This window comes from Oncorhynchus tshawytscha, linkage group LG12 (assembly GCF_018296145.1).
Source record: "Oncorhynchus tshawytscha isolate Ot180627B linkage group LG12, Otsh_v2.0, whole genome shotgun sequence".
NCBI lineage: Eukaryota > Metazoa > Chordata > Actinopteri > Salmoniformes > Salmonidae > Oncorhynchus > Oncorhynchus tshawytscha.
The window spans coordinates 19,183,893-19,197,352 of NC_056440.1; the positions used below are offsets into that span (position 1 = coordinate 19,183,893).

At 44.1% G+C, this 13,460-nt stretch overlaps 1 protein-coding gene across 1 annotated transcript in view; it reads left to right on the plus strand.

Moving 5' to 3' along the window:
• Positions 1-13,460, plus strand: part of LOC112266092 (netrin receptor UNC5D-like) — an 84,477-nt gene that overhangs the window by 44,040 nt on the left and 26,977 nt on the right. The window contains exons 8-11 of the mRNA XM_042331158.1: positions 3,796-3,828; positions 5,410-5,595; positions 10,820-11,203; positions 13,115-13,199. Coding sequence (XP_042187092.1) covers positions 3,796-3,828; positions 5,410-5,595; positions 10,820-11,203; positions 13,115-13,199 — 688 coding nt within the window. The remainder of the gene's footprint in view (positions 1-3,795; positions 3,829-5,409; positions 5,596-10,819; positions 11,204-13,114; positions 13,200-13,460) is intronic.

A 13,460-nucleotide genomic window follows, 5' to 3' on the forward strand; every position in this document is an offset into this window, starting at 1 on the left:
AGGCTAATTGATCATTAGAAAAGCCTTTTGCAATTATGTTAGCACAGCTGAAAACTGTTGTGTTGATTAAAAGAAGCAAGAAAACTGACATTAGGCTAGTTGAGTATCTGGAGCATCCACATTTGTGGGTTTGATTACAGGCTCAAAAGGGCCAGAAACAAAGTCCTTCCTTCTGAAACTTGTCAGTCTATTCTTGTTCTGAGAAATGAAGGCTATTCCATGCGAGAAATTGCCAAGAAACTGAAGATCTCTTACAAGGCTGTGTACTACTCCCTTCACAGAACAGTGCAAACTGGCTCTAACCAGAATAGAAAGAGGAGTGGGAGGCCCAGGTGCACAGCTGTGCAAGAGGAAAAGTACATTAGAGTGTCTAGTTTGAAAAATAGACGCCTCAGAAGTCTTCAGCTGGGAGCTTCAATAAATAGTACCCGCAAAACACCAGTCTCAACGTCAACAGTGAAGAGGTGACTCTGGAATGCTGTCCAGTGTCTGTGTTCTTTTGCCCATCTAAAATATTTTATTTTATTGGCCAGTCTGAGATATGGCTTTTTCTTTGTAACTCTGTCTAGAAGACCAGCATACCGGAGTCACCTCTTCACTGTTGACGTTGAGACTGGTGTTTTGCGGGCACTATTTAATGAAGCTGCCAGTTGAGTTCTTGTGATGCGTCTGTTTCTCAAACTAGACACTCTAATGTACATGTCCTCAGTTGTGCACCAATGGTGCCAGGTTTCCTCTAGACGTGACGCTTGGCATTCAGGCCAAAGAGTTCCATCTTGGTCTCACCAGACCAGAGAATCGTATTTCTCATGGTCTGAGAGTCTGTAGGTGCCTTTTGGCAAACTCCAAGTGGGCTGTCATGTGCCTTTTACTGAGGCGTGGCTTCCGTCTGGCCACTTGACCATAAAGGCCTGATTGGTGGAGTGCTGCAGAGATAGTTGTCCTTCTGGAAGGTTCTCCCATCTCCACAGAGGAACTCTAGAGCTCTGTCAGAGTGACCATCGGGCCCGCGACCGGGAGACCCATGAGGCCGGGCGGCCAGCTCTAGGAAGAGTCTTGGTGGTTCCAAACTTCTTCCATTTAAAAATGGTGGCCACTGTGTTCTTGGAGACCTTCAATTCGGCAGAAATGTTTTGGTACCCTTCCCCAGATCTGTGCCTCGACACAATCCTGTCTCGAAGCTCTACAGACAATTCCTTCAACCCCATGCCTTGTTTTTTTCTCTGACATGCACTGTCAACTGTGGCACCTTATATAGACAGGTGTGTACCTTTCCAAATCATGTCCAATCAATTGAATTTACTACAAGTTGACTCAAATCAAGATGTAGAAACATCTCAAGGATGATCAATGGAAACAGGATGCACCTGAGCTTCATTTCCAGTTTCATAGCAAATGGGCTGAATACTTATGTAAATAAGGTATTTTTGTTTTTCCTGTTTAAGAAATTTGCAAAAATGTCTAGGGAATATTTAATCATTTTCAGAATAAGGCTGTTACGTTACAGCCTTATTCTAAAATTGATTAAATAAATAAAAATCCTCAGCAATCTACACACAATAGCCCATAATGACAAAGCAAAAACAGGTTTTTAGAAATGTTTGCACATTTCTTACAATATGCGTTGTCTTGGCTTGTCACACTACCTACCATGTTTGACTCATCTGCCCATAGAACATTCTTCCAAAACTTGATGAACATCCAGGTGCTTCCATGTCCTTTTTGGCAAACTTGAAGTGAATGTCAGGCCATCTGTCTGTGATCTCAAGCTGGAGCACAGCTGTGTTATGCAGCAAGACAATGATCCAAACACACAATCAACTCTACATGAAAATGACTAAAAACTTTGGCCTGAATTCTTAGCGTCGTGTCTGGAGGAAACCTGGTACCATCCCTACGGTGAAGCATAGCTGTGGCAGCATCATCTTGTGGGGATGTTTTTCAGCGGCAAGGACTGGGAGACTAGTCAGGATGGAGGGAAAGATGAACGGAGCAAAGTACAGAGGGATCCTTGATCGGAGCAAAGTACAGAGAGATCCTTGATCAAAACCTGCTCCAGAGCTCTCAGGACATCAGACTGGGGCAACGGTTCACCTTCCAACAGGACAACGACCCTATGCACACAGCCAAGACAACGCTGGAGAGGCTTCGGGACAAGTCTCTGAATGTCCTTGAATGGCCCAGCCAGAGCCCGGACTTGAACACGATTTATCATCTCTGGAGTGACCTGAAAATAGCTGTACAGTGGTCGCGAGCCTCCCCGTCCAACCAGTCAGAGCTTGAGATCTGCAGAGAAGAATGGGAGAAACTCCCCAAATACAAGAAGACTCGCGGCTGTAATCGCTGCCAAAGGTGCTTCAACAAAGTACTGAGTAAAGGGTGAATACTTATGTAAATGTGATATTTAAGTTGTAATTTTTAATACATTTGCAAAAAAAGGTAAAAAACCTTTTGCTTTGTCATTATGGGGTATTGTGTGTAGATTGATGAGGAAGAAAAAACTATTTAAGCAATTTAGAATAAGGCTGTAATGTAATAAAATGTGAAAAAGTCAAAGGGTCTGAATGCTTTCCGAATGCACTCTGTATATATACTGTATATACAGTGTCTGTCTGTCAGCCCTTCCTGTCTGTCTGTTTCTGTCTGCCCTTCCTGTCTGTCTGTCTCTGTCTGCCCTTCCTGTCTGTCTGTCTGTCTGCCCTTCCTGTCTGTCTGCTCTTCCTGTCTGTCTGTCTTCTCTGTCTGCTCTTCCTGTCTGTCTGTCTTCTCTGTCTGCCCTTCCTGTCTTCTCTGTCTGCCCTTCCTGTCTGTCTGTCTGCCCTTCCTGTCTGTCTGTCTGCCCTTCCTGTCTGTCTGCCATTCCTGTCTGTCTGCTCTTCCTGTCTGTCTGCTCTGTTTGTCTGTCTGTCTGCCCTTCCTGTCTGTCTCTGTCTGTCTGCCTGCCCTTCCTGTCTGCCTGCCCTTCCTGTCTGTCTGCCCTTCCTGTCTGTCTGTCTGTCTGTCTGCCCTTCCTGTCTGTCTGCCCTTCCTGTCTGTCTGCTCTTCCTGTCTGTCTGTCTGCTCTGTCTGTCTGTCTCTGTCTGCTCTTCCTGTCTGTCTGTCTCTCTGTCTGCCCTTCCTGTCTGTCTGTCTGCCCTTCCTGTCTGTCTCTGTCTGTCTGTATGTCTGTCTGTCTGCCCTTCCTGTCTGCCTGCCCTTCCTGTCTGTCTGCCCTTCCTGTCTGTCTGCCCTTTCTGTCTGTCTGTCTGTCTGGCTGGAAATAAAGAAAGAGAGCCAACAGTATGTTTTACAAAGTAGGATTGTTATTTTGGGTTTCTTTGGTACAAAAGAAGCATTGTTTAGCTCCAATTTTCCATTGGTAATCATAAATTGTCAAAAAATGTTTGACCCTTTTCTTTTCCTCCTTGTGAAGGAGAGATATGATCATGATCAAAGTATTTTTCAGACCCATTTGCCAATCTCTCCCTTGGCCACTTTTATCCATGTTGATTTGAGTCTGGTAATGATGTCATCATTATCTGGGCAGTCTGTATCTGTATATCTCAGTGGTAGGGCATCTCCACATGATTGATTGAAAGACATGCACTAGTAGGATACCTCACTCACACAGGGCTGGCGTTTAATCACCTTGTTCGGTATGTGTCCCAAATGGCAACCTATTCCCTTTATAGTGCACTACTTTTGTAGTGAAGTAGTGCACCATAAAGGGAATAGGGTGCCATTTGTGACACAGTCAGGGCTGGTGTTTAATCACCTCGTCTCTTTCTCCTTTTCACATTCTCTCTGTCTTTGCAGATGGAAAGCTGCTGCATGATGTTAAACCTCAAAGTGAGTCCTTCCTTTCTGCATTTCTTTTATCTTCAACCCCAAACTCTTGACCTAATTTCTGAGGCATAAAAATGACCAAATTGTCACTAGATGAAAGTTCAGGGTCCAGAATCAGAGTATTAGCAGATTTTTTGTTATGGGCACCTATTTTTGACAGCTACCTACTTGGTTAACTTTAATTTACCTGCATTTTACACAGCCATCACACCCATCAAAAAAACTTGTAGTCAGATTCTGAACAGAATTAGAACCATGTTCTACCATTCCATCACTCAACTGTCCACTTTTCACAAGTGTGACATCACAACGGGCTTTCCTTCTCGGATTGAGCCGAGAGATTGATCTCTTGTGACAACTGAACATGTGCTATATTGTAGGTGATTAATGGAGTGTAATTATTGCAAACAAGCTAATTTGGCCAATTTGCAGTGATTCCTCACTTGCATTCTCTGGTGGGTCTCAGATCAGATAATCTCTCCCCCGTGCATATACCGCCTGACACCTGCTGAAATGATTGTCATCAGTACCTTGACTGGAACTGCAGCAGTGTCTGTAATGAGCCTTCATTAGGCTGACAGACAGGCTCACTCACGTAATGTGTGCTTGGGTGGTTGTTGCCTGGGTTTGCAACACATTCTGGGTCAAATCATTGAGTTGAGGACCTCCCGAGTGGCACAGCGATCTAAGGCACTGCATTGCAGTGCTAGAGGCATCACTACAGATACACCTGTCTGTCAGGTTCGATCCCGGGCTGTGCCGCAGCCGGCAGCAACCGGGATCCCCATGAGGCGGCCCAGCGTGGTCCGGGTTTGGCTGGCTTGGGATGTCCTTGTCCCATCGTGCTCTAGTGACTCCTTGTGGTGGCCATGCGCATGCACTCAGACTTCAGTCACCAGCTGTATGGTGACACATTGGTGTGGCTGGCTTCTGGGTTAAGTGGGCAGTGTGTCAAGAAGCAGTCTGGCTAGGCAGGGTTGTGTTTCAGAGGACACATGGCTCTTGACCATTGAGTTCAAAGTTCTAGAATGGGGAGATTAACATTTGGTGACATAATTTTCATAACGGAGCTCCTTTAAATGAATTTGCCTCGGATCATTTCCTGTCACTGTCAGACGGTGACCAGTTGGTCATACTATGTAGTTTAGTATGTACCATATATTTATGGGATGTGTGTCTGAAAGCAGTTATACCTCCCTCCGTCTCACTGTTAACAGCTTTATGAATGTCTTGTGTAACAGCGGTGTAGAGGCAAAAAAAATCCATCTAGTCCTGTGTGTGGTGAGAAGAGGAGCATGTCAGTTGAGCAGTTAAAGGGTATGTTGAGATGTACAGCCAGCACACTGCTTTAAAAGAAATTCACTCTCTAAAAGCTCCTTAAAACAATGCAAAACCAGTATACTGTAGAACATGTCATCTAATATTTAAGATGCCCAAGAATGTTACCACATTAGAATCACTACCACCACCATTCTCTCATGTCCCTTTTCAATGTCTCTTTACTCTGCCTTAGTTAAGCTTCTTACACATGATTCCTTACGCTAAGCATACATCCAGTGAGACTGTTGTTTCTGTGTGTACCAGGTATGGATGGCTCCAACGACGTGGCTCTTTACTCTGGGCTGGGGGCGGGGATCATAGCTGTGACTGTCCTTGTGGTGGCTGTCATGCTGTACCGGAAAAACCAGAGCGACTACGGCGTTGATGTCATCGATTCGTCCGCGCTTACCGGGGGCTTCCAGTCTTTCAACTTCAAAACCACCAGACAAGGTGAGCTAGCGCTGCCTGTCACTGTATGCCCTGTCTCACACAAGGCCAAACAGCAGGCAGGAGTTTGTCAAGGTTCCTTTAGGAATGCTGCCGCTGCTGGTGATAGATTGCATGTGTTGGCATTGAGGCGGCACGGTGCATTATCCTGCACATCTGCCTAGGATTTATATTATCATGATCACTGAAAGGATCTGTCCTTCTATTTTGATAGACCAGATGCTCTGTTATTGCAGACATAGGTTATCAATTGTTGACGGACACTTCCTGTGAACCCCTGGCTGCAGACCACACACATTTGACTGTGAAGCAACCAAACCCCCTTCCCTGTCGTCAGATAGCCCCAGCCAAATCCACTGATGGATAAATGTGAAAAGCATGGAATAGTGAACATCAATTCAATTTTTGTTGTGCACAGAAATAATTTCTGCTCATAAGTGTCTGGGTCTGTGGCTTGTCCCAGGCAGCCTTGCTACATGCATTGATATTACTGTCAGTGACACTTCTGGGTTAGCAGAAGTGATAGCCATCACAGCGGTGGGTGATAAATTCTGTCTAGTTGTGACAGCGCTGTGAAAAGCCCTGCCGGAGCCATGCACATCCAATGCTCCCAAGGCCTGGGAAGTCATGCATGTACCTCACCACACGCCAGGGAGGGGGAGGCTGGGGAGCTGGGGGACAGTGCCGGGCTACATCCAGCAGGCCATCAATCGTATTTAAATAGGCCAGGTTTTCAGGAGCTGCCTGCTGTGCCCTCCACCGGCCACCATTACTCCATTCTTCTATTCCCTTCTCCGTCAGCCTGCTAAATGAGCCTCTGAAATATAGCCCATATTCTCTGCTTTCTCATTTCAGCTATGGATTCTCATTTTACAGAGGAAGGGGGGGAGACTAACGAATAGCTTGTATTTTATTATGCTTGACCTGTTTTTTTTCCAGTTTACCTTATTCCGGTAGATTTTTCATAAGCCCAATAACGTCCGGTTATACACATTGAGAGAAAAACATAGCTTTACTCATGTGTGTTCTTTTATGAATCAGTAGCTTTTCATGCCTTGTGATTGCTTTAAAAAGGCCCTTAATGCTTGACATCGCTCCTGCCATGACATGGTTTAAGGCAGAGTGGTGAATGAGTCTTTAGGCCTGACCCTGTCTCCCTGCATTACGGCTGGCCGTGAAGGATTTTTAATCAGAGATCCAATTCCAAACATATCCCTCAAGGTATTCAACGTGAGGTCCATTTCATTAACTTCTTTCATGCAACCTCCTCCACAATTCCATTTTGATCCACCATGTTAAAGATCCACACTCAAGCGATAATCTGATTTTTCTCCACTGATAGAAGAAGAAAAATGCACATGGCTGTTCACATGTCAGGTTGAAAGCTTAAGCAATGTCTACTGAAATGCATTATCTATCTGTCCCGGGCTTGTGAAGCTGAATTTCCCTGTTCTATATCTACTGCAATCAGTAACAAATCACTACCAATCAGTAACAAAACATTACTTCTCATTGCACCACACTGTTCCATTTCTTTATATCAGTTCCGTCAAATGTAACATGTCCCATTATATCCTCAGTTTTTGATTGCAGAGCAATAGCTTTTAATATTGTTACATTTTGGACTTTCATAATTTTCAGGCACTAGACTAGACGATGAAGTTACGAGAAGCAGCACGCAGCTTCAGAATACCCTGTAGTTAGTCTTGCAGTGGAAACACCCTGAATACCCTGTAGTTAGTCTTGCAGTGGAATCACCCTGAATACCCTGTAGTTAGTCTTGCAGTGGAAACTAGAGGTCGACCAATTAATCGGAATGGCCGATTTAATTAGGGCCGATTTCAAGTTTTAATAACAATCGGAAATCAGTATTTTTGGGTGCTGATTTCCCGGTTTTAAAAAAAACAACATTTTTGTATACCTTTATTTAACTAGGCAAGTCAGTTAAGAACACATTCTTATTTTCAATGACTGCCTAGGAATGGTGGGTTAACTGCCTTGTTCAGGTGCAGAACGACAGATTGCCTGTTACTCGAATGCAGTAAGCCAAGGTAAGTTGCTAGCTAGCATTAAACTTATCTTATAAAAAACAATCAATCATAATCACTAGATAACTACACATGGTTGATGATATTACTAGATATTATCTTGCGTGTCCTGCGTTGCATATAATCTGACTGAGCATACAAGCATCTGACTGAGCGGTGGTAGGCAGAAGCAGGCGCATAAACATTCATTCAAACAGCACTTTCGTGCGTTTTGCCAGCAGCCCTTCGTTGTGCGTCAAGCATTGCGCTGTTTATGACTTCAAGCCTATCTACTCCCGGGATGAGGCTGGTGTAACCGAAGTGAAATGGCTAGCTAGTTAGCGCGCACTAATAGCGTTTCAAACTTCACTCGCTCTGAGCCTGTGGTTGTTTCCCTTGCTCTGCATGGGTAACGCTGCTTCGATGATGGCTGTTGTGGTTGTGTTGCTGGTTCAAGCCAAGGGAGGAGCGAGGAGAGGGATGGAAGCTATACTGTTACACCGGCAATACTAAAGTGCCTATAAGAACATCTAATAGTCAAAGGTTAATGAAATACAAATGGTATAGAGGGAAATATTCCTATAATTCCTAGAATAACTACAACCTAAAACGTCTTACCTGGGAATATTGAAGACTCATGTTAAAAGGAACCACCAGCTTTCATATGTTCTCATGTTCTGAGCAAGGAACTGAAATCTTCGCTTTCTTATATAGCACATATTGCACTTTTACTTTCTTCTCCAACACTTTGTTTTTGCATTATTTAAACTAAATTGAACATGTTTCATTATTTACTTGAGGCTAAATTGATTTTATTGATGTATTATATTAAGTTAAAATAAGTGTTCATTCAGTATTGTTGTAATTGTCATTATTAGAACAACAAAAAAAAAATTGGCAGATTAATTGGTATCGTTTTTTTTGGTCCTCCAATAATCGGTGTCGGCGTTGAAAAATCATAATCGGCCGACCTCTAGTGGAAACACCCTGAATACCCTCTAGTTAGTCTTGCAGTGGAAACACCCTGAAGCACAACACAGATCAAGCCCTCCAGTAATTAACGATTTCCCTAAAAATAAAACAACATTAGCCTCCTGCCTTCCACCCCTCACCAGGCAGCAGCTGGGCAGCAATTACTTTTTGACTGCTGTTATCGTGGCACAGGGAGTCCTGGGGCCCTAATGTCTGGATGTGCCAGATAGCTGCACACAGTGTTTGGCAGTGTGGCCAGGCGTCTAATGGCTGTGGCTGAAGACGCCCCTCCTTGGCCTGTTGAGTCCATGCTGTGAGCTTAAGGACTCCCCTCACTTACAGGACGGTCACCGTCACAGACCCCTCAGCCCATTCCCAGCCACACACACACACTTATGCACAAGCACACAGCCCCAGCCGTGTGCTGTGCCCACAGACAGAGAAAGACTGTGTCCTCCAGGAGGGTGACTTTGTGTACAGAGAGGAACTGACTCAAACAGATGGATCATGGAGATCAAGCTGTGTATGCTTGGTAGTTACATTTACCTCTGACCAGTGACTATGGCTCAGCCATGGCCTGAATATCTACCGTATCTCATGTCCAGGTTATTTACCTGTACTGTAACTCTGTGTTCGTCAACTAGATTGGCATATTATTCATACTAAAAGCCTATTTTCCATCAGTTCACAGAGAGTGCTCAGTGCACTTGACTTCAACCTATGGCTCCTGCAGAGAGAGCTACATTTGAAGTCAGACGTTTACATACACCTTAGTCAAATACATTTCAACTCACAATTCCAGACATTTAATAAATTAGTATTTGGTAGCATTGTCTTTAAGTTGTTTAGCTTGGGTCAAACATTTCAGGTAGCCTTCCATAAGCTTCCCACAATAAGTTGGGTGAATTTTGGCCCATTCCTCCTGACATAGCTGGTGTAACGGAGTCAGGTTTGTAGGCCTCCTTGCTCGCACATGCTTTTTCAGTTCTGCTCACAAATTCTCGATAGGATTGAGGTCAGGGCTATGATGGCCACTCCAATACCTTGACTTTGTTGTCCTTAAGCCATTTTGCCACAACTTTGGAACTATGCTTGGGGTCATTGTCCATTTGGAAGACCCATTTGCAACCAAGCTTTACCTTCCTGACTGATGCCTTGAGATGTTGCTTCAATATATCCACATAATTGTCCTCCCTCATGATGCCATCTATTTTGTGAAGTGCAACATGATGCTGCCACTCCTGTTCTTCACGTTCGGATGGTGTTCTTCGGCTTGCAAGCATCCCCCTTTTTCCTCCAAACATAATAATGGTCATTATGGCCAAACAGTTCTATTTCATCAGACCAGAGGACATTTCTCCAAAAAGTATGATCTTTGTCCCCATGTGCAGTTGCAAACCGTAGTCTGGCTTTTTTATGGGGTTTTTGGAGCAGTGGTTTCTTCCTTGCTGAGCGGCCTTTCAGGTTATGTTGATATAGGACTCATTTTACTGTGGATATAGATACTTTTGTACCGGTTTCCTCCAGAATCTTCACAAGGTCATTTGCTGTTGTTCTGGGAGTGATTTGCACTTTCGCACCACAGCACGTTCATCTCTAGGAGACAGAACGCGTCTCCTTCCTGAGCGGAATGATGGCTGCGTGGTCCCATGGTGTTTATACTTGCGTACTATTTTTTGTACAGATGAACGTGGTACCTTCATGCATTTGTAAATTGTTCCCAAGGATGAACCAGACTTGTGGAGGTCTACAATTTTTTTCTTGGCTGATTTTCCTTTGATTTTTCTATGACGTCAAGCAAAGAGGCACTGAATTTGAAGGTAGGCCTTGAAATGCATCCACAGGTACACCTCCAATTGACTCAAATGATGTCAATTTGCCTATCAGAAGCTTCTAAAGCCATGACATAATTTTCTGGAATTTTTCCAAGCTGTTTAAAGGCACAGTCAACTTAGTGTATGTAAACTTCTAGCCCACTGGAATTGTGATACAGTGAATTATAAGTGAAATAATCTGTCTGTAAACAATTGTTGGAAAAATTACTTTTGTCATGCACAAAGTAGATGTCCGAACTGACTTGCCAAAACTATAGTTTGTTAACAAGAAATTTGTGGAGTGGTTGAAAAATGAGTTTTAATGACTCCTACCAAAGTGTATGTAAACTTCAACTGTAGGTGTTTTAGATTACTGAATGACTATGTGGCTGTGTGCATCTCTCATCTCTCTAGGGAACCCACTGCTTCTCAACTCCTCTCTGCAGCCAGACCTGACAGTGGGTGGGACCTATAGCAGCCCCATCTGCTTCCAGGACTCCATAGACAACAAAGAGCTCTTTGACCCCCTGCCAGACATCAAGGTCAAAGTTCAGAGCTCCTTTATGGTTTCACTAGGTGTGGCCGACCGCGCTGAGTACCATGCTGCCAAAGGCCATCCGCCTGAGACCTTCCCCAGGGGGCTGAACCGAGACTACAGCAACAGCACTATGGAGAGACGGAGCACCAAGAAGGGCCTGCTCACCCCCAACAGCCCCCACCTCAACCCCACCAAAGATCAGCTGGGAACCGCGGGCGTGTTTGGGCATCTGGGCGGCCGGTTGGTGGTGCCAAATACTGGTGAGCTTCAAGACTCTGAATTACACTTGAAGCTGTGTTTGAAGCAGAATTAAACAGTTGGTGTTGCCAAATACTGGTGAGGTACAGTACATGATTTATAAAGACAGATGGCTTGACTACTTTTTGATTGCTTCTCTCTGATAATATTGTCTCATTATAGTATTTTTTTCAGTGTGTCCATTCTAAGAGAAAATTAAGTTCTCAATTTAGCAAAACCATGCATACACGTGACTAATTAAAAGTAAAAGTAGGGTTAGTAAATCTGTCATGGCTAGTGAAACCAGGGATGCATCCCAAATGGGCACCCGATTCTCTATATAGTGCCCTATGGTTCCTGGTCAAAAGTAGTGCACTATAAAGGGATTATGGTGCTATTTGGGATGCATTCCAGGTTTCTTTAATCTCACTAGAGTCTAACGCATGTTTCTACAGTACTGTATAGCGAGCTAGTATAGATGTTTGTTATTCCTCTACATCATGGATCATCAACTAGATTCAGCCGCGCGACAATTTTTTGTAGACTGCAAAATGACCACAACAAGCCCAAACGGATATAATATTTCACTAAAACGTAATTATTTCAAACCTTGCTTACATTTGTATAGGATCACGTCTCTTATGCGTGGAAGTACTTTGGAACAGATTTCAAAAATTAAAATCACTTGGAGCTGATCTGCCGGTGTTTTTACAGTCTTATGTCCAACAATAAAAAATACAATTAAAATTGGGAACACTGCTATACGTTCCCACCAGCTCTCCCAGGCAAACAGGGGTCAGGCCTCTTACCATAGACCCTAACTTCAAGTAGAGGTAGATGAGTTTATGAGGACTGCCACAGCTGTCAGGATCAACAGTTCCATGTGAACTGTAGCTCTGACATCTCTCCCCTGGGTCCTCATGTGTGTAGAGCCCTCTGTTCCACTGGAGAGGCACAGTGAAATCAGGCTCCTGCAGTCTCCTGGATGTGTGAGTAGAGAGACTCAGAGCAGTCAAGTGGATCACTCACACCTACAATCTGCAGTACCTATAACAACGCTGGATGGATGGCCATACATGGCCAACACTTATCACTAACTGCCAGTCTCTTCTTTCAGGGTGGATACATATCCTACACACTCAAGCGCAAGTGATCACACGCATGAACAGGCACACACAGACAACCTTCAATACAATATTAGTCATCAGTCTCTCCTGTGGGATTTAAACTGATGATGTTCAAGCTTTTCCTATGTGAGATGTGAGTTTATTTATTTTGGCTTCCAAAGGTTCCCTGTCACGCTGATGATTTAACAGGTCCTGTAGGGCTCCTATACAGCGATCACCAGTAAAATGTCTGACAAGGCGACAGGTGTTGGTTTAATGAAAGCTAACTAGTTGATTTGCCAGTAGGGAGATGGCAGGCGGTACGACGACGAAACGCATCCTTTACTGTTTATAGACAGGCAGGTATTGAATCTCTGTCTATCCCCTAGTCTCCTGCTAACCTTTTTAAGGTTCCAGACAGGATTTCATGCATTGTTTGGGTCTTGTTTTTATGTATGCTCAGATTTCACAAGGTAAATGGCATTGTTTGTAATAGATTAATTGTGCTTTGATGCTGTGGGGCTGTGTTTACACGTAATATTATGCGCCTCTGTGCTACGCCACTGTTATAACTATCCAGCTCAGGGCTCCATCTATGCATTTGGTTTGCTAACTTGCTAGCTAAGTGGTTAGATGTCAAGAACAAGCTTCTTGGTTACAGCAGAGACAATCAATCCCCTCCTGGTCAAGATCCCTGTTGCCTAAATTATGGGTGTAAATAGCGCCCCTTGTGTGGATTTTCGGTATACCCCGGTGAGGTACAGAAACGGTATGAAAATATGGATATCGCCCTACTGTAGTTGTTGACCCTGTTGTTGTGTCTTGCAGGAGTCAGCCTGCTGGTACCCCATGGGGCGATCGCTGAGGACCCAACCTCTGAGATGTTCATGGTCATAAATCAGGGAGAGTCCAGGTGAGAGCACATCTCATGATAGTCTATCTTTCAGTCGCCATCTATTTCCTCATCTTGCTTCTTTCATCAAACTTTACCATTCTAGCTATGCTACTTGTCCACCCTTCCCCACCTATGTAACGATGTACACAGAGTCGGGAAGCAAGTTCAGGAAGTGAATACATTTAATAAATGAACAAAACAAGAAACACAAACAGCACACCGACATGTAACAGCAACAATGACGACTGGGGAAGAAACCAAAGGGAGTGACATATAAAG